At 40.7% G+C, this 27,423-nt stretch overlaps 1 protein-coding gene across 1 annotated transcript in view; it reads left to right on the forward strand.

The window, feature by feature from the left end:
- Positions 1-27,423, forward strand: part of LOC139666034 (semaphorin-5B-like) — a 60,692-nt gene that overhangs the window by 24,690 nt on the left and 8,579 nt on the right. Inside the window, exons 10-17 of the mRNA XM_071545108.1 lie at positions 686-893; positions 11,156-11,273; positions 12,123-12,307; positions 14,464-14,607; positions 16,650-16,797; positions 18,089-18,314; positions 23,141-23,362; positions 24,615-24,785. Of these exons, the coding sequence (XP_071401209.1) occupies positions 686-893; positions 11,156-11,273; positions 12,123-12,307; positions 14,464-14,607; positions 16,650-16,797; positions 18,089-18,314; positions 23,141-23,362; positions 24,615-24,785 (1,422 nt within the window). The remainder of the gene's footprint in view (positions 1-685; positions 894-11,155; positions 11,274-12,122; positions 12,308-14,463; positions 14,608-16,649; positions 16,798-18,088; positions 18,315-23,140; positions 23,363-24,614; positions 24,786-27,423) is intronic.

A 27,423-nucleotide genomic window follows, 5' to 3' on the forward strand; every position in this document is an offset into this window, starting at 1 on the left:
ATAAACCGCCACAGACAGTGGTGTCATATTCTCTTTTTCCACCGCATGGACTTAATACTGTCTACCGCAACATTTGGGCCGGGCCGAGACCGCAGAACTGGTAGGAACAACCGTTTAATATCTATGGGAACAACCGCAATGCAGACTGGATAGAAAATGTAAGAATGTCTCACAACATTTACCTCCGTCTTTTTCAAAATAACGATGATAATGTTACCTAACGTAACGGGTGTATTTCGATTTCCTGTTGCACGCTACACACCTGGCTCATCCGGGTCTCGAGCGAACGTCGGTGAACGTTGATGTCAATGATGTCATAACGCCAGTCAGGCAAACCAAACTAGTAGGATCTAGGATTGCTGATTCCACCCTCTGGCATTTACAGTATGTAAATGAAAACAAAGAGTAGTCTACATTTTGGTGGCGCAGCTAATTGATAAGCTGTAGGCTACTTGATATCGCGAACCATTTTTCACCTCCACGATGCGTATCATCACGTTTTTGGATCGCAAAATATCGTCCCACGATACATCGTTACATCCCGACTACATACATATTACTACAAGGCAGTAGAGTTTGAAAGAATTCGGTACAACCTTCCATTGGTGAGCGGATGAATGTAAAATAAATTATACAAATGCTGGATTATCTCAAAAGTTTTCTTCTTGTTTGTTTGTCCAATCAGAATACGGCACCATCCTGAAGGCTCTCTCGACAACCAATAAAAGCCTTCGGGGGTGCTACCTGGAGGAGATGAGGCTCCTCCCTGAAGGGGAGAGCGGGCCAATCAAGAGCCTACAAATCCTCCACAGTGATAGGTCGTTGTTTGTGGGACTTGACGACAGACTGCTGAAGATCCCGTTAGAGCGCTGCTCCAGCTATCCAACAGAACGGTAGGATCCTCATTATTTATTTCTTGCCAAAAAGGGGCACCACAAGAAATTCTGGGCCCCCTGACAATATGTGGCACCAGCCCCCCCTACCCATCTAATTTAGTATACACATCTTCACATCTAATCATATCACTCCATAGGTAAGACGTCCGGTCCATTTTGTTGATTTTTAATCAAATTAACTGGTGACATCTTGTGCCAAAAAGAAACCACTCCTTAGTTACTGCTGACCATTGTGCTGGACTAGTTTTTTACTAGCTTGTAAATTACTTCAGCTTGTAATAAAATCAATTTAAATCAATATCTCTTGTCAAATGATGAATGCCTTTAGTAAGTAGCTGTGTAATAAGCTTGATAATGTCATTGTTGCAAAATAAGCCCTAACAGGGTAAATCAAGACTCAGACACAAAGCAGATATATGCTTCTGTCAGCGATTCTGATAATGACCTTCTTACTGTGTTATCCCTTATCTAACTCTTATTCACAACATTTTGCAGTGATTAAGAGTGTCCAATTTTTGAAGTTCTGAAAAACTCAACACTATGCAATCCTATCATCATCTGCAAAAGGTAACTGATAGTGCATAATTATCATTATAGGCTTAAAAAGATTGATGCAGTCCTTCAGAGTGAAGCAAAATGCATTGCAAACATTTGTGCAAGATGCTGTAGTAAAATAAAGTTTGACTGATTGATTATGAACAAATTCATTGAGGAAATATAATGTGGATCCACGATATGCACACTCAGCAATTAATATTTATGATTTCCCTACTTTATTAGTGCGTTCTAGTCAGCCATGTTAACTCATCAAAGCAATGTAACATTATGAAAGGTAATACCAAAGCAGTGAAAAATACATGAATTGCTATCTATCTGTTAGAATAGAGCAATACATCAACCAAGTTACATAGTTCACATCTTGACCGAGCAACTTCTCTCCCTCATGAATAATTCACACCATCGTTCATAGTGTCAGCGGCCCTCGCTGCATGTCAGCCATCCAGTCGAGTGTCTCCCCTAATTACATGTGACCTCTGGGTTTCGTATGGCTTGGGATAATGAATTGGGCGCGTGTGTGTGTGTATGTGTTGCTGTCAGAGTCAGAGTTGCCGGAACATTGCGGTGCCGATGGAGGTTTACTCTGCGATGCATCACCTTCGCCAGTCAGTTGCTGTCGGATAACCTGCAGAGACAGACAGTGTTAGGGGAGAGCTGCTGGCGTGGCAGCTGATCCAACCTGTCAGGAGAAATGCACTTATACAGCGTCAGTGATCTTTTCCATGATATGACTCATTCAGGGTGTGCGCAGGTCCTTAAAAAGTCTGGATTAGACATTAAAATGTCTTAAATACACTCTTAGATTAATATAGAACAGTTGTTAGTTTAAGCAATATTAGTAATATTGCGATTATACAACAGTTACCAACAAAATAAAAGATATAAACAAAATGTATTCATATTGTGGGGCAATTCGCTCTCAAAATAAAAAACGTTTTGCTAGTGTTATCTCCTTTTCCCTGGAAATACATGGGGTCTGACTAATAACTGGAAAACAATCAGTCACGTCAGTAGACTCCTATGTAATGGAACCTAGTTTACTACTCCAGCAAGTAGGCGGAGCCTTAGTAACGACCTAGCAACAGAGACGATTTCTAGTCCCTGTTGAGTCAGCCAGCCAACTTGAGCTAATGCTCTCTAGAGATCGCGGGATTTCCCAAACTGAATAAATACCACACATATAAACACAAAACTGCCTTGCTAGCTCAATCTTGTTGTAACTAAGATATCTGCTGAAAAAAATAATTTTTCCATGGACAGATTTAGCTACTATGTCCGCGAACTTCACATGTATTTTTAAGCTAGTAGCGCCGTGTCACCGACTCACCGGCACAGCTGATGGAGGATGCAGAGCGTCTGGTAATATCAAGGCTGAACAGAGTTAACGTAGCGTTATATTTAAATATATTGTATGATAATATATGGCGGAGTAATATTTAGTGATGAGCACGGCTAGGTGTGCTGTCATGCTGATTTGAGCACGTTCTAAATGTCTAGTTGACCAATCAGATTGCTTGGTCAAAACTACCTGTTGTATAATGTTCAATATGCATCCTATCTGCTTTACTAAACACAATTGGACTTCATGTCCCTTAAAACCCCTTGCATCCCGACTTTCCCCTTAAATTTCCCCTTAAGTAGCTTCAAAGTTTTCCTTACTGTATGGCAATGTCACATCCATATTCTGTATCTGCTTGTTCAAACGCTTTCTTGAAGCTCAACCTGCTTATATCAAGTGAAATATTCAAATACAAAATGCCATGTTTTATGGCTGCACCATTACACCAAATGGAAAAAATCTAGATGTTTGTGCATCATTTTATACACGTTTCCCTATAATTCAACCTGACATATTTGGTATCTTTGGCAACCTTGGGATCTTAACTAGAATTTTAAATACAGTTCTGTGGGTTTGGACAAAGCTTGGGTGCACAAAGGTGGAATCGGTGGGGTTTTAACAGTTAACTTTGTGTTGTCCTTTTAATTATTCTACCCATTTATAGTTTCAGAACTTTCAGTTTAACCTTCATTAGCTATGTTCAGTCAGAAACAGGCTGGTTTTACTAGCTTTGTTTCTTTATTTTGTTTTTTAAATTGGTCTTAAATGTATTCCAGGTAGCATTGAAAAAGTCTTAAGTCTTAAATAGAGATTTATGTTGTTCTTGCGATTCAAATGTACTGCACTTGCACTAACCTGCTAGCTCTAACTTTGTACTGAGGCATTGTTTCCAGGACCTGAAATCATTCCAACTAAAGGAAATCATAATTGGATTACACTGTGTCAAAGGAACGGCGTGTACCATTTTCACTTAATATATCACAAATGAATGAACTGCAATAGCACTTGGTTCCAAAGCCCCTTTGTAGCAGCAGAGTTCATTAGCATCCCTCTACGCTGGCTTTGAAGTGTCACTTACCAGTCCACAGGGAAGGAATTTAAGACATTTCTTTGGTAAATTGGATCTGAAAACCCCCAATTTGTCCTAAATAAAAGCACAAAGCAGGCCATTGGGGCTACTGGTTGTAACATCACAAGGTAGTTTTTGTTGTGGCTTGAATCTGAATGCATAATCACTTCTTTTGTTTATTAAAAACAATATTAAAACAACTGCTTTATGCATGGAGTGTCCAGACTTTACTATCCAGTCCTGCAGTAATGTTTTTTTCTGGCCAGATGAAGCCACTTCTCACTAAAATCCAAATTTTTTTAATCAAATACATGTTCCAAATTCCTCAGCAAGTACTTGTGTAATCATTTTGTAGGCTTTAATTTTTATTTAATTATTCATTTTTAATAACAAAGTCATTATGATGCATGAAAGGAAGCACTGGACAGCGCCACAGATGTCATGACAGGCTTACAAACTTCAGCACTGAATATATTGGCCCCTAAATAAAAATCATAACCAATATCTTATTATCTCTCTGCTTCTGGTTCTGTTGTGTCAGGTCAAAGTAGCGCCATATGTGTTTATGCTTTATGACGAACATTACCTCTTGGACTATGATCAGAAGCTGTTATTGCCTTGTTAAGGGGTGTTACCATGGTGATTGATTTAGTTATTTATTTTTGAAAAATGACGTAAGAGCAACAGGAACAGGATATCTTTTGACATAGTAATAGCCAATAGCTTAATAGCAATTACCTAGAACAGTGGTTCTCAACGTGGGGTCCGGGGACCACCAGGGGTCCTTGAGGGGGTTCCAGGGGGTCCCCAGCAAATTGATGAATTGTTAAACTTCAGCATTATTTCATTTACAATAAGTTAACACAATTAGAGAATGTAGAAGAACCTACAATACAGATAGTCATGGAATTCTGGACAAAATCATATCTAGCAATAAAAGATATCATCAGATTTGGGTCCGAGAGACAAAATCTCATCTAATGGGGGTCCGTGGCCCTAATGTGGACTAAATTACGGGTTCTTGATATGAAAAAGGTTGAGAATCACTGACGTAGAAGATATAGGGACACACAGATTATAGGCTAGCTATCCAAAAAATTGCGTATTATGTTGATGAATTAAGCCTAGGTCAGCCGGATCGCTCTGTTTTAGAATTTAATATCTCTAGGGAACTGCCTACCCATAACCTTATAACATGTCGAAAACATTTTAAATTTTATGCCTACAAAACAAAGCTTTTCGTCTACAAAAAAGCTCAAGTTTAAGAATTTCATCTTTCAACAGGACAACCATCATGTTGAGCAGCCGAGGAATTAGGGATGGGACGATATATCAAAATTCAATATATCGCAATACAAAAATGTCAGAAAAATGAATCGTGATATCAGCTCCATTTTATTCTGCTGTAGTAATCACAAACGTGGCAACTTGACCATCACAATTTCACAAGCTCTCCATCCAAATTATATTATTTGCACTTTGTAATGACATTTTGAAATTGTTGGTTACATTCTAGCAGCCAATGCCATCGCTAGAAAGATTTGTGGCTCGGAAAAAAACATAATTCTGCACAGTCAGACTTTGTTGTCATTGAACTTTTATTTATTACATCGCACTGTGGTTTTATTGAATCGTGAACCCCATATCACGTATCGAATCGTATTGTAAGATAAGCATATCGTCACATCTGTACAAGGAATGTCTGAGAAAAGGCAGATCAGTATCCTGGACCTCAATCCTATAGAAAACCTATGGACTGAGTTCCATAGGAGTTCCCCTTGCCATCTGACTAAACTTGAACTGTTCTGCAAAGGAGAATGAGCTCAAATTAATTGAAGGGTGTGAACGCAACACACAAGAGTCTTTTAGTTTTCCATTTTTAATACAGTGTCAGAAATGAGTAACCTTTTGTTTTTTACCATAATTATTCTGGTTACTATCTCCAAATGAGAGCGGGGGGGAAAAAAAAGTCTGATTTAATGGGCTTTCATCGCCGGCCGCAAGGCAATAAAAACTAGAAAAATGGAACGGCTGCACACTTTTAATATCTACTGTAGATAAGTACATTTATACAAATAATCTGCTGTAACAAAGACTCGCACCGCTGGCTCCATTAAGGCTCCCTCTGCAGAACAGAAATAGTACAAGTAAGTAATATTTGGCTTGAAAGTCAGTCATGGAATTGAAGTCAAAAGGACAACTGATACTGCTGCAGCGTAATGACAACAGTGCCATGTTGTCAGGCAGATAAGGACAGTGTTATGGTGAATGGTGTCACTCTCGTCCCTCTAACGGTCTGTCAGCTTTAGCGAAAATGTGTCTTTCTGGGAAATTTCGATATGGAGTCGACCAGGAATGCTGTGCCAAGGTCAAGAGAGTTCTAGGAACGCTCTAGGAACTAAGTGCAAACCTCAGAAGTGAAGCGCCCAACAAAGAAAAGCAAAAAGGGGAACATGAGAATTTTAGTGCCAGGGAGTTCTTTAGAGCAGTGGTTCTCAAACCTTTTCACGTCAAGGACCCCTGAACTGACACAAATTAGACCACGGACCCCCATCTGATAAGATTTTGTCCCAGGGTCCCCCATCTGATAAGATTTTTGCTTTTAGATGTTTTATTACAGAAAGTGTATGAAACCCATGACCAAAATAGTCATGCATTCTGTCATTGTGTTACTTATGGATGGAATTATAGTGAAAATAAATGATTCCCCTTTTTGCTGGGGACCCCCTGGAACCCCCTCAAGGACCCCTGGGGGTCCCCGGACCCCACTTTGAGAACCACTGCTTTAGAGCACCAACTTGCTCAGAAAACAGGACTTTAAAGGATAACTTAAGTAATTTTGGACCTATATATAATTTGTCTCTTACATAATGTAATGAAGTTATCCTAAAGCCACTAAAGCAGTGGTTCTCAATGTGGGGTCCGGGGACCACCAGGGGTCCTAGAGGGGGTTCCAGGGGGTCCACAGCAAATGGATGATTTGTTAAACGTGGCTCTAATGCGGACTAAGTTAGAAAAAGGTTCAGAATCACTGCTTTAGAGCACCAACTTGCTCAGAAAACAGGACTTTAAAGGATAAGTTTGGTGTTTTTGGACCTATATATAATTTGTCTCTTACATTATGTACCTGAAGTTATCATTTAAAGGCATATTCAATGATTCTCCCACAAGGAAAGTTGGGCGTTTGGCATATTTGGTGCATGCGGCAACAACAAGACACCATGAGGCATCATTATTATTATTTGTATTGGTTTACTTGGACATGGTTTTCTGGCATGGCAGTGGGATTATTTGTAGGTTTATTACACACGGCTCCTGCAGAATATCATGGGTGGTGTGGTCTGATCATGATTTGCATGATTTTGCCATGATTTTTCTGTGTGTGTGTGGTAATTGTTTGAATGTTTGGGTGCTGCTTCAGAGAGAGGCGGTGGTGTGTGTGTGTGTGTGTGTGTGTGTGTGAATGTGTGTGTGGGTGGGGGTGGGGGTTGGGGGGGGTTCGTTGGCGCTAGTTTCCACAAAGCTATAAAAGCCATTTACCTACAAGCCTGTAAAATGTTCTAGTGTCTGCTTCCAGGTCAGCTTTCCCCTAATTGCGGCGCATGTGTTTGAGTGTGTGTGTGTGTGTGTGTCTCCAGGCCTCAGATTTATGAGCTGCGGATATTTGCTTAAAAGTTGGGAGGAAAATTGTAACCCCCCCCCTCCGCCCACCTCCCCCACCCACACACCCCCCCACCCCCAAAAGGATGAATAATCACGGTAATGAACTTGGCAGCCAAACCACGAGGCTGATGCTTGACTTGGACTCACTCACACCCCATAATACATCCATAATGACGGAGAGAGAGAGAGAGGGAGAGAGAGGGAGAGAGAGGGGGAGAGAGAGAGAGAGAGAGAGAGAGAGAGAGAGGGAGGAGGGCTAACCCACCAAAACTCAATTTACCCTCCACAGAATAGAGTTTATCACCTTTTTAGAATGACATAAATCTGCATGATGTGAATTGATAGTATGCACCATTGTATTAAATTATATGAGGATGGGGCCTTTAAAGGCTACAAAAAAACTTTGATTAGTGCTTTTTTTTTTTTTTAATACAATAAATAAATGTGCTTGTGCAGGAGACAAGTTCGATCAATTTTGTTGCAATTCCTACTGGTCCTATAGAGCAGTGGTGCTCAACGTGGGGTCCGGGGACCACCAGGGGTCCTTGAGGGGGTTCCAGGGGGTCCCCAGCAAATTGATGAATTGTTAAACTTCAGCATTATTTCATTTACAAGAAGTGAACACAATTAGAGAATGTAGAAGAATGACTGTTTTGATCATAGCTTCTCTGTTATCTCTCTACCTACAATACAGATAGTCATGGAATTCTGGACAAAATCATATCTGACAATAAAAATATTCTCAGATTTGGGTCCAAGAGACTAAATCTCATCAAATGGGAGTCTGTGGCTCTAATGTGGACTAGATTAGGGTCCTTGATATGAAAAAGGTTGAGAATCACTGCTGTAGAGGTCCCCCTTAAATATCACCATTTTTGACAACATTTAGACCATCATGGGACACTAAAACTCTCCATTGAAAGCCAGACTAATGAAATTCTTTTGGGTTAGGCAGGTTTCAAGTGCAGGTTTAGCACAGACTGCCACACCTGAAGAGTTTTATATCAGTCCCATATATCAGTCTAATATCTATTCAAGGGGTAACGCATGGAGAGCCGGGGAAATTATCGACCCCCAAGCCCCAAAGCGTGAGCGTTTATTGGGTTTCCTTCCCCTCCAGATCCCCTCCTCCACCAGATCCCAGGCTTTCCCGCTATGGAGTCCCCGCTGCCTTAACCTCTACTAGGCCTGCTTGTCAGGAGCTAATTGAGGGAGTGTTTAGCATGTGTGTCTATGTACGTGTGCGTCTGCACGTGCTCATACCGGGGTCTACACTCAGTGCAGAATACCAAGAAGCTGATGCGTTGGTATTCAGGCAATGCACGCTCCTAAACGTCCTTGTGAGTTGATTAAAGCATGAAGAAAAGGAAGGAAGAGAGGAAGGAAGGAAGGAAGGAAGGAATGTTTCATTTTTGAACAATCTATCAAATCTTACATCAAATTAGGGCTGAACAATTAAATCGAAATTTTATCGAAATCGCAACATGGCCTACTGCAATTTTCAAATCGCAGGAGGCGCAATATTTGTTAAAGGTGAAATGTGTCAAAATAGCATTTTAAAGTAAATATTGTGGTGCTGCAGAGATGTCCTGTCCTACACATCATATTCTACAGACTAAAGAAAACATCTTTGTTTGGTACAGATCCCCGCAAAAATCACACCATAATCATTTTAATACGTTTTTCAATGAAAATGAGAATAATGATGTAAAAGTTATCATTCCCTCTAATATCGCAAATCATATCGCAATTGCAATATCACTCAAAATAATCGCAATTAGATATTTTTTCAAAATCGTTCAGCCCGACATCAAATAATCTATAATCAAGAACCCACTTTTTTTTTTTGGATCATTTCAAATTTACAAAACCCCTCCAGTCCCATGTGTCGCCAAGCTGGCCATGTGACAAATGACTGAGAATATGAGGGGAAACCAATGTGACACACCCATACACACTTACACACACACACACACACACACACACAGCAAGAGAGCAGCTCTTTCATTGGTCCACAAGTTCCACCTCCATCACAAACTTTCCCCGGGTTTACTTCTCTGAGTTTGTTGGATTTACCAACCCTCCACTTAGCCGGTGTTTGTCCTGAGCTTGCGCAACATGTGTACCAAGTCTGGGGTCAGTTTACCTTCTCTTCACTTCATTCAGAGCGGCGGCGGGAAAAGCACTTAACATTGACAGAGCTTTCATTTCCCGTAATTTCATATTGACTGGATTTGAGGACCTTTTTCAGCAAAAGACTTACCGGTGTTACATTTTGAGGAAAATCCATTTCCTGAATTTCCTGAATTGAATGTGAATACTGAGGAGGGCTGAATAGTACAAAAGTTCTCTCAAAGTTCTCACAAAGTTGAAAGAAGATTATGTTTTCGTGCCTGTCTCCAAAAGCTATGAACAGATCTGGCTGAAATTTGGTGGATTTCACCCATTGGTCCAAGGATCAGTTGATTAGATTTTAGTGGTGATCCTTAGCAATAACTATTATGCTGCATTCATGTGCTGGTGGGAAGATCCGACACCCGAGACTTCCAAGTCAGCTGCATTTGTTGCATTCACAAGCTATTTTGTTAGAAAATCAAACCCGGAAGACAGACGATACCTGCAGCTATCGTTTGTACTTCTAGCTGCCAATATGTTCAGTTCTTAGCTTCTTTACTGCATGATTTAGCAGAGCCTGATATGTATTGATCATGTATTTTAATGATGTCTTTCTTACGTCCAATTAATGGTGATTGTATGTGTATCATAACTTTGGCTGGAGAGGCAATGGGTGCAGGAGATCGAAGGTCTAATTGTCAGGAGATCGAAAATGGTATCTACATGGATTGCCATGCATTTCCCATGCCAAATATATTGGCCTTAAAGGAATAGTTCACCCAAAAATGAAAATTCTGTCATCATCTACTCCCCCTCATGCCAAATGAAACACAGATGAAATTTGTTAGTCCATATAACACACAGGGAGGTTGCCAGCACAACTTGGTAGCAGCCTTCTCCAAAACAACTGAAGTCAATGGGGACCTGTTCTTTAGAGTTCCACAACAAAAACAGCCAAACAATCACACTGTGAACAGAAAGACCTATACACCATTATTTGTTGCAAATCAATCAGCTGTAGTTAAGATTTGCACTAAATGATGGTGTAAATATACTGTAGGTCTTTTTGGAACTCTGAAGAACTGGTCCCCACTGACTTCAGTAGTTTTGGAGAAGGCTGCTATGGAGTTGTGCTGCAGCCTCCCTGTGTGTTATATGGACAAACTTCACCTGTGTTTCAACTGGCATGAGGGGGAGGAGATGTTGACAGAATTTTCATTTTTGGGTGAACTATTCCTTTAATAAGTTTTAACTCACCTTGTATCCTCCGTGTTTAATGTTTATCTATGGCAGATTGCCGTACCTGTCTATATCTACTCATGTCGTACTCTCTTCTTGTCTTGTGTGTCAAAATTTCTTGTTGTCAAGTTGTTTGAAGACCCCAGGAAGACTAGCGGTCGCTGAGGTGTCAGCTAATGGGACTCTTAATAAAGAATAAAGAATCAGTCAATCAATCAATCAGTCAATCAATCAGTCCATCCATCAATCAGTGTGTGTTATGTTGTGGTGGGTTAGGCGTTGCCTGGGAGCTCGGGACCCCTACTGTGGCTGGGATCGCAAACAGAAGCGCTGCACCACCATCGAGGAAAGCTCCAACATGAACCAGTGGACCCAGAACATCACAGAGTGCCCGGTAAGGCACACACACACACACACAAATATAAGATTATTCATTATTCATTGCTCCTGTCTATCAGCCTCAAACACACTTTCCTCTTAATAGAGAGATGATTAGAAGTTCCTCTGTGAAGAGTGTCCAAACTGCTGCATAATCTATCCTTTACCTGGGGTTATTGCTCAGTATTTCAAAAACTTTCATGCCAGAATTTTTTTTTTTTTATGACTAGCTGTCACAGTTTTGAAATGATGGACATTTCATTATAGATGAAAACTCACTCTGTACTTTTATCCATGGTTTTGGTCCAGGTGAAATAAAGCAGAAATTGGCCAAATCATCCAGATGTGCGTAAAAGCATCAAAATTGTTCTACATGTACACTTTGATCGCCTGAACGTTTTCAGAATTGATGTCATTACAAAAATGATTTTTCTTTCCTCCATTACAAGTGAACTGACCATGGTAGGACTGAAAAAAATATGTCTGATGGCCAAAAAATACAAAAGTGCTAAGGAAAACATCATATTTATTTATATCATGTAAAGAAATATTCATAGTTATCATAGATGGTAAAATCGCAATTTCATTTTCAACTTCTTTACATTCATTATGTGATGAACTGGACAGTTCATATCAAAATATAGGTGTAGATCTGTTTTTTCCAACCCTATCACTGTCAGTTCAGCAAAACCTGTTGGCAAGTGATGGAGGAAAGAAAATGGCTGCCATGACTGATTGGTATGATTTTTACAATTGCTCTAATTCTGGGCGTCAAACTGAACATTTAGACCAATTTTGGTGCTTTTAGGCAAGTCTGAATGATTCATCCGGCCTGGACTTAAGTCCTCTCAAATCCTCTCTGCAGGTGAGGAACCTGACGCAGGATGGCGGTTTCGGCTCTTGGGCGCCGTGGCAACCCTGTAACCATGACGACGGCGAGGGCTCCGTCAGCAGCTGTGTGTGTCGGTCTCGGTCGTGCGACGGCCCGGTGGCCCGGTGTGGCGGCGCCGAATGTAAGGGCCCAACCATCCAGGTGGCAAACTGCTCCAGGTACAGTCTCCAGTATTCAGTGTTTTTTCCACTTGTATTCTTGTCAGGGTGGAAATGCCTCTGAAACAGCATTTAGACCATCATGGGGCACTAAAACTCTCCACTGAAACCCAGACTAATGAAATTTTTTAGGGTTGGTAGCTCTTTAAGGGAGAGACCCACCACACCTTTTCAATGGTAGGGGAACTATGGGATACATTACTGCCTTTAAATGAAGAATTAATAAAAAAAAAAACAATTTAATGAATAAATAATATGTGCAAAGAAAATAAAATTCCATTGCAGGTTTTATGGAATGTTGAGTAAAATCCTCCCACACCACACTGGAATGATTTTTCTGACCAGACATCTGATATAAAAGTAACAGTAATAAAAACATATTGCATAGCTGTGGCCCGAGAGGAACCTCTATCATATCAGAGGTGGATGACACTAACTTGCTGATATTTGGTATTTAATAAAAGGCCAGTATTGGCCTGATACATCTGAAAAATCGGTATAACTACTCCTATATACACCTAACGCCTCCAGGTAATTACACATTACTCTAGAAAAATCTCCAACTGAAGAGTTAATTAAAAATAAATATCTCCAAATTGCTAGCACAGTATTGGTTACTCTATAGGGATACTCAGTTTGCGTATAAAATATTTTGTCAACTAAGAACATAATTTACCTGCTATTCTTCCAAAAGTGTAATAATTTTGTGCTGATCAGTCATTTGGTAAGAGTAGATAGCAATTCCTCGTATTCTCAAGAAGTCTCAATCATTTTCTATCAATTTGGCATATTTGCTATGCCAGTTTTCTGATTACTGGCACCTATATACCTGCCGCGTGCCTACCAAGATGCCTGAATAGCAATGTACTGGAATACTTGGGATGCAGGACAGGTAGGACATTTGCATTCCACTTTCACCTTTACTTTATTATCAACAATTCCCTGACACACCTAAATTAGCAGAGCTAGCGATACCATGGCACACTGCGAAAATAGCAATAAGGAAAAAGTGAATGGCCAATGCAGAGTTCTCATTCTCATGCCATTTGAGCTCCCATCTGACCAAAGGGATGACTGGATAGAAACATGGCACAATGATCTACCATCTTTTTTGCTGCATAGTACCTTATGTTTTAAAAGCATTTACTATATCAATAATACCAGAGAGGTTGTTCTTTTAAGTTTCAGCTGTGGCTTCACTGAAGTACCTCACCAAGGCAGAGAACAAGTGAGAGAGTGAGAGAAAGAGAAAGACAGAAAGATACGAATCTGCAAATGTGGAATTAGTGTTTTCACTTAAAGTCACAAGGAAACAACATTTTAATGGGCAGTGAAGCCCGTTGCATAGTCTGTGTAATTGGTGAAATAATCCACTGTGAAATGCTTGGATCATTAAAAAATCTGTGATGTATTATTGGTTGGACTTTTTATGTATGCCTGCTAGTAAGCCATGAAGTAACCACTAGAAATATGCAAGTTTCTAGTAAAAGTAATGGGATTGTGATATTAAAATATATATATATTTTTTTACATTTTTTTGGCATTTATTGTTTAAAAGGTTAATGTTATGATATGCAGAATTTGCTAACGAGGTGAAAAAGTCATTTTTCATTTCATTCTGTCTTTAACCATGCATCTGCTCACTCTGCATATGGTTAGGGAGATTGGATGGATCCACTTGTGGCTCCATTCCATCTTAATCCCCCTCCCATCAAAAGGGGGTGAGAGGTTGTGGCGAAGGAAGCAAAATTGAATTGTGCCTTTACAGGAAGCGTCTATTGAATTAGAGGACGAGACCCCATCAGACAAGAGGCACTCAGACAAATTGAGGAATGTTTTATGCCATGGTTTTAGCTTGGATTGCTTCCCAGCTCTATTTATGCAGCGGGACATTTAGATCTTGATTATTCAAAGATGCCGCCACAGAAAGGTTCTTAGGGAGGGATAGACCAATATATTGGGCCGATATTGTTTCTTTTCATTAAAAATGGGATCTGGTCCAGTCAGTGTCATCCACCTCCGATCAAAAGTATCGGTATTGGTATCAGCCTTCAAAAGCCCATATCGGTCGAACCCCAATGTTATGAAGGTATTGAGGTAGTTTTTGAGGTAGTGTAGCATTATTTACATTTCTCATGTCACTTTCCGTCCCTCAGGAATGGAGGTTGGACTCCCTGGTCTTCGTGGGGCCAGTGCAGCACCAGTTGTGGCATCGGCTTCGAGGTTAGGCAGCGGTCCTGCAACAACCCTTCACCTCGCCATGGTGGTCGAATCTGTGTTGGCCAGGGTCGAGAGGAGAGGTGAGAAGAAATGGGCTTCAATCTGGAGGGATCTTGAGACTCAAAAAGAGCTGTCCATGCTTTGTTTAGTCAAACGGGCAAAGTAGTAATCCTCGATTTTTCAGGTTTTTCTTAACCGGTGGCGAGCACCCTCTAGGGATAGATCCAGAGGGAGAGGTGACAAGGCGAGGGGAGGTGGGTGGGATGCATGTTAATACAACGTGTAAATGTACACAGTACGTATTGCGATGGGAATATTTTGGGATCAGCCAGGGTCAGCCAGGTGGAAATGCCTACCGTATGGTCGTATTACTGAGACAGTATTCCACCCATGGGTAGAAAGGTCATCACCACAGTTAGAAATGTCATCACCACGGATAGAAACGTCATCACCATGGGTAGAAACGTCATCAGCACAGGTAGAAACATCATCACCATAGGTAGAAACGTCATCACCACAGGTAGAAACTTCGTCACTACGAGTAGAAACTTCATCAGCACAGGTAGAAACGTCATCACCAGGGGTAGAAACGTCATCACCAGGGGTAGAAACGTCATCACCACAGGTAGAAACTTCATCACTACGAGTAGAAACTTCATCAGCACAGGTAGAAATGTCATCACCACAGGTAGAAACGTCATCACCACGGGTAGAAACGTCATCAGCACAGGTAGAATCGTCATCACCAAGCATAGAAACTTCATCAGCACAGGTAGAAACGTCATCACGAAGGGTAGAAACGTCATCACTACGAGTAGAAACTTCATCAGCACAGGTAGAAACATCATCACCAAGGGTAGAAACTTCATCACTACGAGTAGAAACTTCATCAGCACAGGTAGAAACATCATCACCATGGGTAGAAACATCATCACCATGGGTAGAAACATCACCACCATGGGTAGAAACTTCATCAGCACAGGTAGAAACATCATCACCACAGGTAGAAATGTCATCACCACAGGTAGAAACCTCGTCACTACGAGTAGAAACTTCATCAGCACAGGTAGAAACATCATCACCACAGGTAGAAACGTCATCACCAAGGGTAGAAACTTCATCAGCACAGGTAGAAACGTCACCACCAGGGGTAGAAACGTCATCAGCACAGGTAGAATCGTCATCACCAAGCATAGAAACTTCATCAGCACAGGTAGAAACATCATCACCAAGGGTAGAAACTTCATCACTACGAGTAGAAACTTCATCAGCACAGGTAGAAACGTCAACACCAAAACTTCATCAGCACAGGTAGAAACGTCACCACCAGGGGTAGAAACGTCATCAGCACAGGTAGAATCGTCATCACCAAGCATAGAAACTTCATCAGCACAGGTAGAAACATCATCACCAAGGGTAGAAACTTCATCACTACGAGTAGAAACTTCATCAGCACAGGTGGAAACATCATCACCACAGGTAGAAATGTCATCACCACAGGTAGAAACTTCGTCACTACGAGTAGAAACTTCATCAGCACAGGTAGAATCGTCATCAGTACAGGTAGAAACATCAACACCACGGGTAGAAACTTCATCAGCACAGGTAGAATCGTCATCACCAAGCATAGAAACGTCATCAGCACAGGTAGAAACTTCATCAGCACAGGTAGAAACGTCATCACCAAGGGTAGAAACTTCATCACTACGAGTAGAAAGTTCATCAGCACAGGTAGAAACGTCATCACCAAGGGTAGAAACTTCATCAGCACAGGTAGAAATATCATTACCACAGGTAGAAACTTCATCAGCACAGGTAGAAATGTCATTACCACAGGTAGAAATGTCATCACCACAGGTAGAAATGTCATCACCACAGGTAGAAACGTCATCACCATGGGTAGAAACGTCATCACTATGACTAGAAACATCATCACCAAGGGTAGAAACTTCATCACCAAAGGTAGAAATGTCATCACCATGGGTGCAGAAAACCAGAGCGCATATAAATACCAAGTGGAAATGTAAGAGCCGGATTACTCATCATAGCATATCCAGTTGCAGATTGCATTTTAATACCAAGTGCGAATGAGGTCTCTATGTGTCTCTCTCTCTGTTCCCAGGCTGTGCAATGAGAAGAGCCCATGCCCCCAGCCAGTGTTGTGGACAGCGTGGGGCCCCTGGGCTCGCTGCAGCGCTGACTGTGGAGGCGGGGTCCACTCCAGGACCAGAACCTGTGAGAACGGCAACAGCTGTCCTGGATGTGCTATGGTACCAAAAATTCCAAGGACTCAATGTTTTCCCCAAAATTGTATTGCTGTGATGGTGACATCACAACAGTCACAACAACATTTAGATCATTTGACGCTAAAACTCTCCATTAAAACGCATGCTGTTGAAATTCTTAGGTTGGCTAGCAGCTCTTTAAAGCAGGGTGAGGTAGGTTTCATTGCAGGTTTTACAGACTGACACCTCTGAAGTTGTTGACTATGACTGGCCAATATATGATTTTTATTGAATGGCCAATATCATCTCGATATATCACCAAACCAATATATCAATCAAACCCTATCAGGCATACAGAGAAGCTGGTAGTATCGCTAACGAATTAGCTGTATTTTGCAAGTACCCTGATGACCTGTGTGTATTTATACATTATCTACATATGGAACATATTCTGTTTTGGCCATGGCCATTCAACCACTACCACATGCACCAATTATCACACAACATGTAACATATAACAATATACAATGGTGTTTAAAGACAATCTACCTTTTGGATATATGTCTTTAAGAATTTCACTTTAAAATACATTACAATACATACATACGCAATCTCAAAATACATAGAAAACTCTATCACATACTACACTTTGTCTTTATATAATAAGCTCAGTCAGTCAATTCCAGTGTGAAAATAAATGTCTTCAGTCCGATAAATTTCACCCACCTTCTCCATTCTCTCTTTCACAATTTACTGCCTCTCGTAAATTATATACGCTCATGCATGAATCCACTCAGATTTATTGCTGCAATGTCCCAGCCAACCAAATTAGCTGAGAGAGGAACAAAACTACCCAAATTGAAAATGAAGACAAAACACCGTTTTTTTCTGCCATGTGGCTGGTTCAGAAATGCATTCATTATCATATTGTTTGCAAATCCATTTGCCCAAACTCAGGACTGGCAGGACCACCCGCCAAAATAGGTTGGTCTCCCATCTTGAATTTTTTGGATTAGAGACAGTTGATTTTCAGATATACTGCACAGATAAAAAAAAAACTTGAACCATTTTCCCTCTTTTTTGTAACTACTTTATTTAGATTTATCTAGGAAAAGTCAACAGAGCTCCATGTGCTTTCCCAGCAACATCTTGCTTCACATTCATACAGTCCCACATGCCTGGATTTATAGTGTTTTAAGCTGGGATTCGAATTGGGAACCTTTTGGTCATAAACTCACTTGTGTATGCAGTATGAAATAGGTGGAACCATTATAAAGTATCATTATAAGGATCAATAAACAATATATATTCAGGCTTCCTCTGTCCTGTGTTCCAGGAGTATAAGGCCTGTAACCTGGAGGCCTGTCCCGAGGTGCGCCGCAACACCCCCTGGACCCCCTGGATGCCGGTCAACGTCAGCCAGGACGGGTCACGGCAGGAGCAGAGGTCCCGCTACACCTGCCGGGCACTGCTACCCGACCCGCAGCAGCTCCAGCTGGGCAAGAAGAAGGTGGAGACCCGGATGTGCCCCAACGACGGGTCTGGAGCCTGCCAAACGGACCGTGAGTACTGGGAGAATGTTTTTATTTCAGTTTTATGAGATACTTGATCATTATGTATTAAATGTTATTTTGTCAAGCAATGGCGCTGGCAGAGGCATGCCATCTCGTTTGTTATTACTACAGCAGAATAAAATGGAGCTAATATCGCGATTCATTTTTCTGCCCCACAATACATATTGTCACAGTTTTGCATTGCAATATATTGAATTCCTATATATCATCCCATCCCTACACTTGTTTTTTTTTTTTTTACAGTTTAAAATAATTAATATTCAGAAAAAGGTACAGAATAGACAGTAGTGCAGAAAGGGAGACTTTCAATCATTTTCCTACCACTTCCCTCCCACATAAAAAGGACAAAATATCCCAAATTATTAATTAATTAAAAATGGAAAAGGAGATTGTAATAAAAATGAGAAATCTACATACACATTCACCACTTTTTCACACCACTAAAATGTGTCTTTAGACTGAGCCATACATATTCACTCATATAAAAGCACACACTCACACACACAGTAGCATCTAATAATACTATTTGCATATGCAATCGTGTATCTGTCTAAACTGTGATGTGCACGCAATCACAGATTTGTACATATTGCTTTACGCCCTCTATTACCTCTATTGCCAACACACACCTCTTCGCAACACACACACACACAACTTCATACAGTTTAATTTAAAGTGTCCTGAAATTCACTCCCCTGTGGTTTGCAGTCTAAACAAGAGCCAAATGTCGCTAAGGATCAAAAGCTCCCTGCTGAGCCTGGAGTGTTTGGCATGGGAGATAACCAGGATGGGACTCCAACACCAGCCAACAGCTAAAAAACAGAATTATAAAGTGATTTACAAAAATAAAAGCATAAATAATATCCATTAAGATAACAAGATAATCAGTAAAACATAAAAATAATCACAAAAAATGCCAGACATGTGTTATGGTTATAGAAGCAGGCAAATATGAGAATAAAATAAATAAAAACAAAGTATATTGAAAGCTTGTGTTGCATTTTCAATTGAATGTACTTCAAATGTTATTTAATGGGGAAATAAGTTGTTTATTTCCCCATATCACAAACAGACCATAACAGATTACCCACCACTTTGCCAGGTAGTCAACCATCATTTACCTAAAATTTAGCTGGTAATATTAACAGTGAACATAGCTGACTGTGTCTTTGTCCCTCCTTGCACCTGCAATTACTGACCCAGGCTGTAAAGGTAGCTGAAAATACAAATATAAATAAGGAATAAAAAATTATCTATGAGCCAATGAACAAAAAAATGTGTCCTGCCCTAGAAAGAACCATCCACTTTGTTAATGTATAAATCAAGATAGCCTCTAAGAATTATGGCCTAGATGTTACACCATACATCAAGATAGCCTCTAAGAAGTATGGCCTTGATGTCACACCATACAACAAGATAGCCTGTAAGAATTTTGGCCTAATTCGAAAAGATGTTCTATAAACAGTTTGGAAGATTGGATGTATATATTAGGAAATGGGGCAAATACTTAACCTTTTTGGAGGGCTCCTGACATGGGCCATATTCTGGGGGGAGTCGCATGTTTTGTGTTTAGTGTCACAATCTATGCATGGACAAAAATATGTATTTGTTGTGTACTTTCTTGTTTTGTGATGGTTTGTTTGTTGCGTTTTGTCTAGTTTTAAATATTTGTGTCCACTGCATATGATGGAACGTATTTATGTTGACAGCCAAGGCCAATTGTGTATGTGGTGATGACGAGTTTAGGGTGGGAGGTTTGTGTGTATACTTTGTGATGCATATATTTTGTATAATTTGTAATTTGTATTTGTAAAAAACTGTTAAGAACTGTTAAGAACTGTTTAGAATTTTGGCCTAGATGTCACACCATACATATCATCTACGCTGACTGGAAGCTTTAAAGTCGTTGGATTTTGATAGAAAAAGTTTAGAATTTTTGTATGTTATGATATGGAGTATTAGCTAACAAGGTGAAAAAGTCATTTTCCATTTCATTGTTTTGCTGGGTAAGACCTCTTGTCTACCAGTCATACGGCCCTTTGAGTGAAAAAACTAAAATATGTATGAAACTTTTCTGCTGACCTCATTTGAAGCCACAGGGACTACACTTGATTTATATGTAAATAATTTGTGATTGCGAGTGTGTGTCTATGCGCGAACGAGAGGGAAAAAAAGTTTAGAAACGAGTTCATTTTTCAACGTGACCCACATTGCACCTCACAAATGATTGTTTCATAACAGGCTGTCTGCTGAGCTTGGCAATAAAAAGATAATATTCTGTGGTTCTCGAGTCATGTTTGCAAGTTCAGATTTTAGCAGAAATTTGCCCATTCAGCAGTATGGGTTTGTCAGAGGATGTTTAGATCGATCCACGTCTTTTGATGGAGTGAATGTGTCAGTCTCTCTTTCATAACTTCACCCGTGCATTGCTTAGAAGGTAAAAACAATAAAAAATGGCATCCTTTTTATTGATGGAATTTACCATTTTAAATATGTCAGCTACATTACTGTACCACCCTGAAAAAATAATACAATACTAGAAAATTTCAGGAAATTTTGAGTGTGCCTGCTGCTTGGTGCGCATCTCCATCCCTCGCACACACACAAACACAAACTGTATGACAGCATTAAACAGTATTAAACAGTATTAAACAGTATTAACTGTCGACCTAGCCAATCACGGGCAGGTGTGAGAATTTCTGCCCAGAGACCGAGTCACTAGTTGCTATGGATACAGGCCCCCCTGTGGCGGGAAACTTTGAACTAATGTTTCATTAGCACTCACAATAAGCCAAGACTGTCCCCGAACAAATCCCTGTTTCTCGAAAAGTAAAGCTTGCATCAAAAATGTTTTTTCACTTTGAGCGTCCCAAGACTTCACCGGCGACACTGATGTATGACGTGTCTGTATGATTTTAAAAAAAGTAGCTGTGATAAAATATAAATAGCCTCCTTTTCTTCTTCTCACTCTGGGTTTGAGCGGTCAAATTACATGGAAGCGGATGGGAGTGCTGGACGGCACTCCCTGCCCTTTCGGGCGATTTATTCAAAAATCGTGGGTCCTATTTCAATGGAAGTAACATTGGGTGAGAGAGGACAAAAATGCCTACAATTTGGTGTATAAATCTTGCTTGTAGAGTGGAAGCTGTGGGACTAAGATGATAATGTTTGGAAGATTTCTGATCAAACTTGACCTAGCCAATCACAGGCAGGTGTGAGAATTTCTGCCCAGAGACACCCCTGTGGCGGGAAACTTTGAACTAATGTTTCATTAGCTCTCACAATAAGCCAAGACTGTCCCCGAACAAATCCCTGTATCTCGAAAAGTAAAGCTCGCATCAAAAATGTTTTTTCACTTTGAGCGTCCCAAGACTTCACCGGCGACACTGATGTATGACGTGTCTGTATGATTTAAACTAAAGGAGCTGTGATAAAATATAAATCACCTCCTTTTCTTCTTCTCACTCTGGGTTGGAGCGGTCAAATTACATTGAAGCGGATGGGAGTGTCGGACGGCACTCCCTGCCCTTTCGGGCGATTTATTCAAAAACCGTGGGTCCTATTTCAATGGAAGTAACATTGGGTGAGAGAGGAAAAAAATGCCTACAATTTGGTGTATAAATCTTGCTTGTAGAGTGGAAGCTGTGGGACTAAGATGATAATGTTTGGAAGATTTCTGATAAAACTTGAAGGCATGGAGCTAGAGTGTGTGACGACATCACGTGCTCTAGGTCTGAACATTCCGCGCAATACACACCCATTATAAAATCTGAAACTGTCCAAAAGTCGTATAAAACGTAATCTGCGATTGCGTAAAAACCGTAGTAGCTATTGAAAAGTGTCTTTAGACCAACAGAGTTCAAAGTCTTGTGACCCGTGTAAACTTTTAATCATGTTTCTGCGACAAAGTATGACCGAGTGGCGTGGCTCTAAAGAGGGGCCGATTTGATGAATTTGTGTGATTTTTTTCCCGATTCTCCATTCATTTCAATGGGCCGAAAATCGCACGTTTTCGCACTTCGTGCGAAAACTTTACGTACAATCTCTAAGAAAAGTCATAGCACTTGATTCCCGTTCAAGGCGCACGTTTTGATGTATTTTGAGGGGTGTCGCGACTACGCTGCGAGACTAGTTACATACCGAAGTTTTGCAAGGAAGAATAATAAAAAGAAAAATAATAAGTATGAGCAATAATATAAGTGTGCTCCTTTGCATTGCAAAGCAGGCACACTAATGATGTTTTGTATTTGATTTTGATATTTTAAGGTTAGTTTGGAATCTGTAACTTTCAAATACAATAACATAAAAAACAGTTGAGGTAATATAACGTCCTTTTATTACCTCCACCAACATCGTTGTAAGGAAATTATGCTTTCACCCCTGTCTGTCTATCTGTCTGTCTTTTTTATTATCAAGTTATCTCAAAATGTAACAAACGAATTTGGCTGGAATTTGGACAGATAGCCCTTGGCCCAGAAATCTGTTTTTAGGTTTTGGTCATGATCCAGGTCTGGGATCTCTGCCATTAGATGATTTTCGTTTTTCAGCCACAACTATTATGCTGCATTCATATGCTGGTGGGAAGGTCAACATCCAAGACTTCCAAGTAGCTACTAATGTATTGCATTCATGTGATATTTTGTCAGGAAATCAACCCTGACGCTAAGCAGGCAGGCAGTGTGTGTGTGAGTGTGTGTATGAAACCTAAACCCTGTTGAATCTCTGTAATACTGGAATTTTACATGAATTGCCCCTTACTTGTTTTTGGATTATAACCAAGCAAAAAAAACAATACGTGTATCTGTGTTTTCCAGCTCTGGTTGAAGACTTGGCGAAGACGGGCGGCCGACCTCCGACCCGACCCCAAGGCGCACGCTGGGGATCCTGGGAAACGTGGTCCGGCTGCTCCCAGCAGTGTTCCAGAGGCTTCCGGACCCGAAAACGGAGCTGCTCCACAGCGGAGGGCAGGACCAACCCCAACGCCTGCCTGGGATCCCCGGTGGAGTATCAGGACTGCAACGCTCAGCCCTGCCCAGGTGACATCAAACACGTTATCTATCGCAGTGATTCTCAACCTTTTTCATATCAAGGACCCCTAATTGAGTCCACATTAGGGCCACAGACCCCCATTTGATGAGATTTTGTCTGTCAGACCCTAATCTGAGAATATTTGTATTGCTAGATATAATTTTGTCCAGAATTCCTTGACTATCTGTATTGTAGGTAGAGAGATAACAGTGAAACTATGATCAAAACAGTCATTCTTCTGCATTCTCTAACTGTGTTAACTTGTAAATTAAATAATGGTGAAGTTAAACAATTCATCAATTTGCTGGGGACCCCCTGGAACCCCCTCAAGGACCCCTGGTGGTCCCCGGACCCCACGTTGAGAACCACTGATCTATCGGACCTGAAATGAACTTAAAAAAAATGGAAAAATTCACTACAAAACCAAACCCCTTAATTTTATCCCTGAAATGTCCTTAATTTCCCATTACATAAACATGAATTATCAACTAAAAATAACATACCTTTAAAAAACTATGGTTAGTATCATGGGTATTTAAGGGATTTATTCATGGGTTGATTAGTGGAGACACTAGTAATTAAGGGATTTTGCCTTTTGTGCATGGTTTACAGGGTTATTAAGTGGAAATTAATGGAAAAGTTCCTGTCTCCCTGAATTTTACATTAAATTAGAAAGTAAGGACTAAAGATCAAGGGGTGTTTAAGGTGGTTTTGATGGGATCTCCTCCATTAATAACTCCCTTAATTAATTTTAAGGGGATTTTGCATGAAAGGGGCGAATTCATGTAAATTAATGACAATGTAAGTTTATTTTAAGGGATTACTGGTTTGTAGAGATAATTATTAATGAAATAATTTTTCATTGAAATATGGCACCATACTAGTTTTCAATGTTGTTTTGTGTATAGAATCAGAATCATAAACATTCAATAAAGAGACAAGAGCAGATTTAATGTGAAACTCGCTCATTCAGTTCTACAATGGATCAAAGGGTGTCCCATTGACCACCAGTGTAGTATTAATCAATTCCACAATAAATATGTAATCAATGAAATTGCATTATATCCATCATATCAGAGGTGGATCACATTCATTGGACCAGATCCCATTTTTCCTTGCCTCATACATTAGTCTAATTCTAGCTACAACACCAGTATATGTGTATCTGCGGAATTATGGTTTGCAATGACATACTGGGAAGGCATATACTAATCTCCTGCTGTGTGTCTGCATGTGTGTGTGTGTGTGTGTGTGTTCCAGTGAACGGGGCCTGGTCTTGCTGGTCGTCCTGGTCCCAGTGCTCAGCCAGCTGCGGGAGCGGACACTACCAGCGAACCCGGACGTGCAGCAGCCCTCCCCCCACCAACGGAGGGGACATCTGTATCGGCCTGCACACTGAGGAGGCCCTCTGCAACACACACACCTGTGAAGGTACGGCAAGGCACACACACACACTCACACTCACAGCATTTATACAAAATAAACAGAAAAAATGACCTACCATCGACCGCAATGATGGATGCAACCGTTCTCTGAGCATCATTTTTGAAACGTGGTAGTCTTTCAAAAAGTTGTAGAGAACTATGTAATCAACTTCTCATCCATTATGCACTTGCCAGGCGGAACTATTTTCCATTAAAGAAAATGACAAGGAAGCATGGAAATCTGATTGGCTGTTGACGGCCAATGACCATGAAAAGTTCAGCTGTGGCCAACTTTTCTCGTTAGACAAGCTTGTCGAGCAGCCACACATCGTCCATCGTCAGTTCCAAAGGAAATGGATGGACTTGTGGTGGGAGCGTATCTATGTTCCCAGGGTCCTATGTCCCCAGGGTCCTATGTTTCCAGGGTCCTAAGTTCCCAAAGTCCAATGTTCCCACGGTCCTATGTTCCCAGGGTCCTAAGTTCCCAAGGACCTATGTTTCCAGGGTCCTATGTTCCCAGGGTCCTTAGTTCCCAGGATCCTATGTTCGCAGGGTCCTAAGTTCCCAAGGTCCTAAGTTCCAAAGGTCCTATTTTCCCAGGGTCCTATGTTCCCAGGGGCCTATGTTCCCAGGGTCCTAAGTTCCCAAGGTCCTATGTTCCCAGGGTCCTAAGTTCCCAAGGTCCTATGTTCCCAGGGTCCTAACCCTCCTATTGTGTTCGGGTCAAATTTGACCCGTTTCAAGTTAAAATATTTCATAAATATTATCCAGTTATTTTATTGGAACAAGGCTTCAAAACAGCTATAGAAACACAACAAAACCAATGGTTATCATTTTATTTTATTTTGACCAGTCCCGGCACACGAGTTGAATGCCCAGTCCAGGGGGTTCTTCCCGCTAAGTTCTCCTCACCCCATATTGGGGTAATACTACTTTCTACTCCAAAGTCAGAAGGAGCAGAAGTGCAATCAAATTACGGTGGATGGCCTGTGCCTAACCTGGATAGCTCTGATAAAAAGCCCTTCTGTTCTTTGAAACAGTTGTGGTCAGGGCTTGGGTAAATATCTACAAGCAACCAACCTAACCCTAACCTAACCCTAGAACTGAGGAACATAGGACCCTGGGAACATAGGACCCTTTGTCATGTTCCCATTATGTGCCATATAAATCTGGGGAACATAGGACCCTGGGAACATAGGACCCTGGGAACATGGGACCCTGGGGACATAGGAATGACTCCCTTGTGGTGACTTGTATTGTGTTGCTCACAGAGTGAATGCATGGTCAGAAGAAGACATGTAGTTTCCTGATGTCACCTGACAGGATTTCTGGAAGTTGAAGTCCCCAATATTCAAACAGTTACCTCTTGCTGCCAACTGGGGCCACCAACATACAAAGTTGCCTAGTACAGCTTTAAACAGTTCAACCCAAAATGGACCAACAAACACACACCAAGTTGGCTACCACAGTTCCAGCAACAACAACTGAAGTGAATGGGGTCTGGTTGCATAATCCACGGGTTTAGTAGCCAAACGTTGTACTGTGAGTCCAAAAGGCCTAGATTTACCTCACTATGTAGCGTTATTCTAGGTAGAGGCAAGGGTAACTTCTTCTAGTGTAGTGTGACAACCAAAACAAAGAAGAGGGCTAATCCTGTTTACAACTGGCCAGCCAATAGAGGAGGTTGGTGGTGTCGAGCACTCGCACAGAGAGCTCTCTATTGGCTTTGGCTTCTTTTGTTGTGATAAACAACTTTCTGAACAACTGAATTCTGCCGCTGTGGTAAACCCCACCAATCTGCTAGTACCAGTCGCGATCTTATCATACACACATCAGTTTTCTCCATCCTCACCTCTTCCTGAATTACTATTCTTCCATTTCAATAGCTGTGTTTCCACCCAACTTAGCTAAAATGTAAATGAGGGTTTGTCTCCGTCGGTTCAGTCGGGGTAAAGTGAATAAAACAGCATCCTGGACACGGAACAGAGCTACATCAGAAAACACATCCACCAGAAATGGAACAGTATTGATTTAATATTGATTAGTATTGGGCAAGTTTCAGCTAATGTTGACCATATTTCATGCTGTCTGAAGACAGGAACAAAGAAGAGCACTTGGCAGTATTATAACGTACCAACTAATGGTCATACAACAACAGTGGAGACTTGTACATGTTTGAAACAACATATATGACATTTCTGTAACACTTTACAATAAGGGTCACAAAGTTAAGGGTTAGTTAATGCTTAATAAGGGTTAGTTAATGCTTAATAAGCATTAACTAACCCTTAATTAACAGTTAACTAATGTGTAATTTACTAATGGTGTTCCTGTTAACTAAGGTATTAATTTATACATTATTTAATAGTTTATAAAGATGACTATTAAATAATGTATAAATGAATACCTTAATTAACATGAACACCATTAGTAAATGATTACCAGACACATTAGTTAACTGTTAATTAAGGGTTAGTTAATGCTTATTAAGCATTAACTAACCCTTAACTTAGTGACCCTTATTGTAGTGTTACCAACATTTCTGTAAGGTTGGCAGATATTTTACTATGTCATTATTGATTTGATAAATTCATTTCCACTGCTATTTATCACATTATTTCTTTATCAAGTATTTTTTTTGCCTC

Source organism: Centroberyx affinis, unplaced genomic scaffold (genome assembly GCF_046629955.1).
Source record: "Centroberyx affinis isolate AG114_WGS23_722 - 3 ecotype Tasmania unplaced genomic scaffold, CSIRO-AGI_Caff_v1 ptg004772l_1, whole genome shotgun sequence".
NCBI lineage: Eukaryota > Metazoa > Chordata > Actinopteri > Beryciformes > Berycidae > Centroberyx > Centroberyx affinis.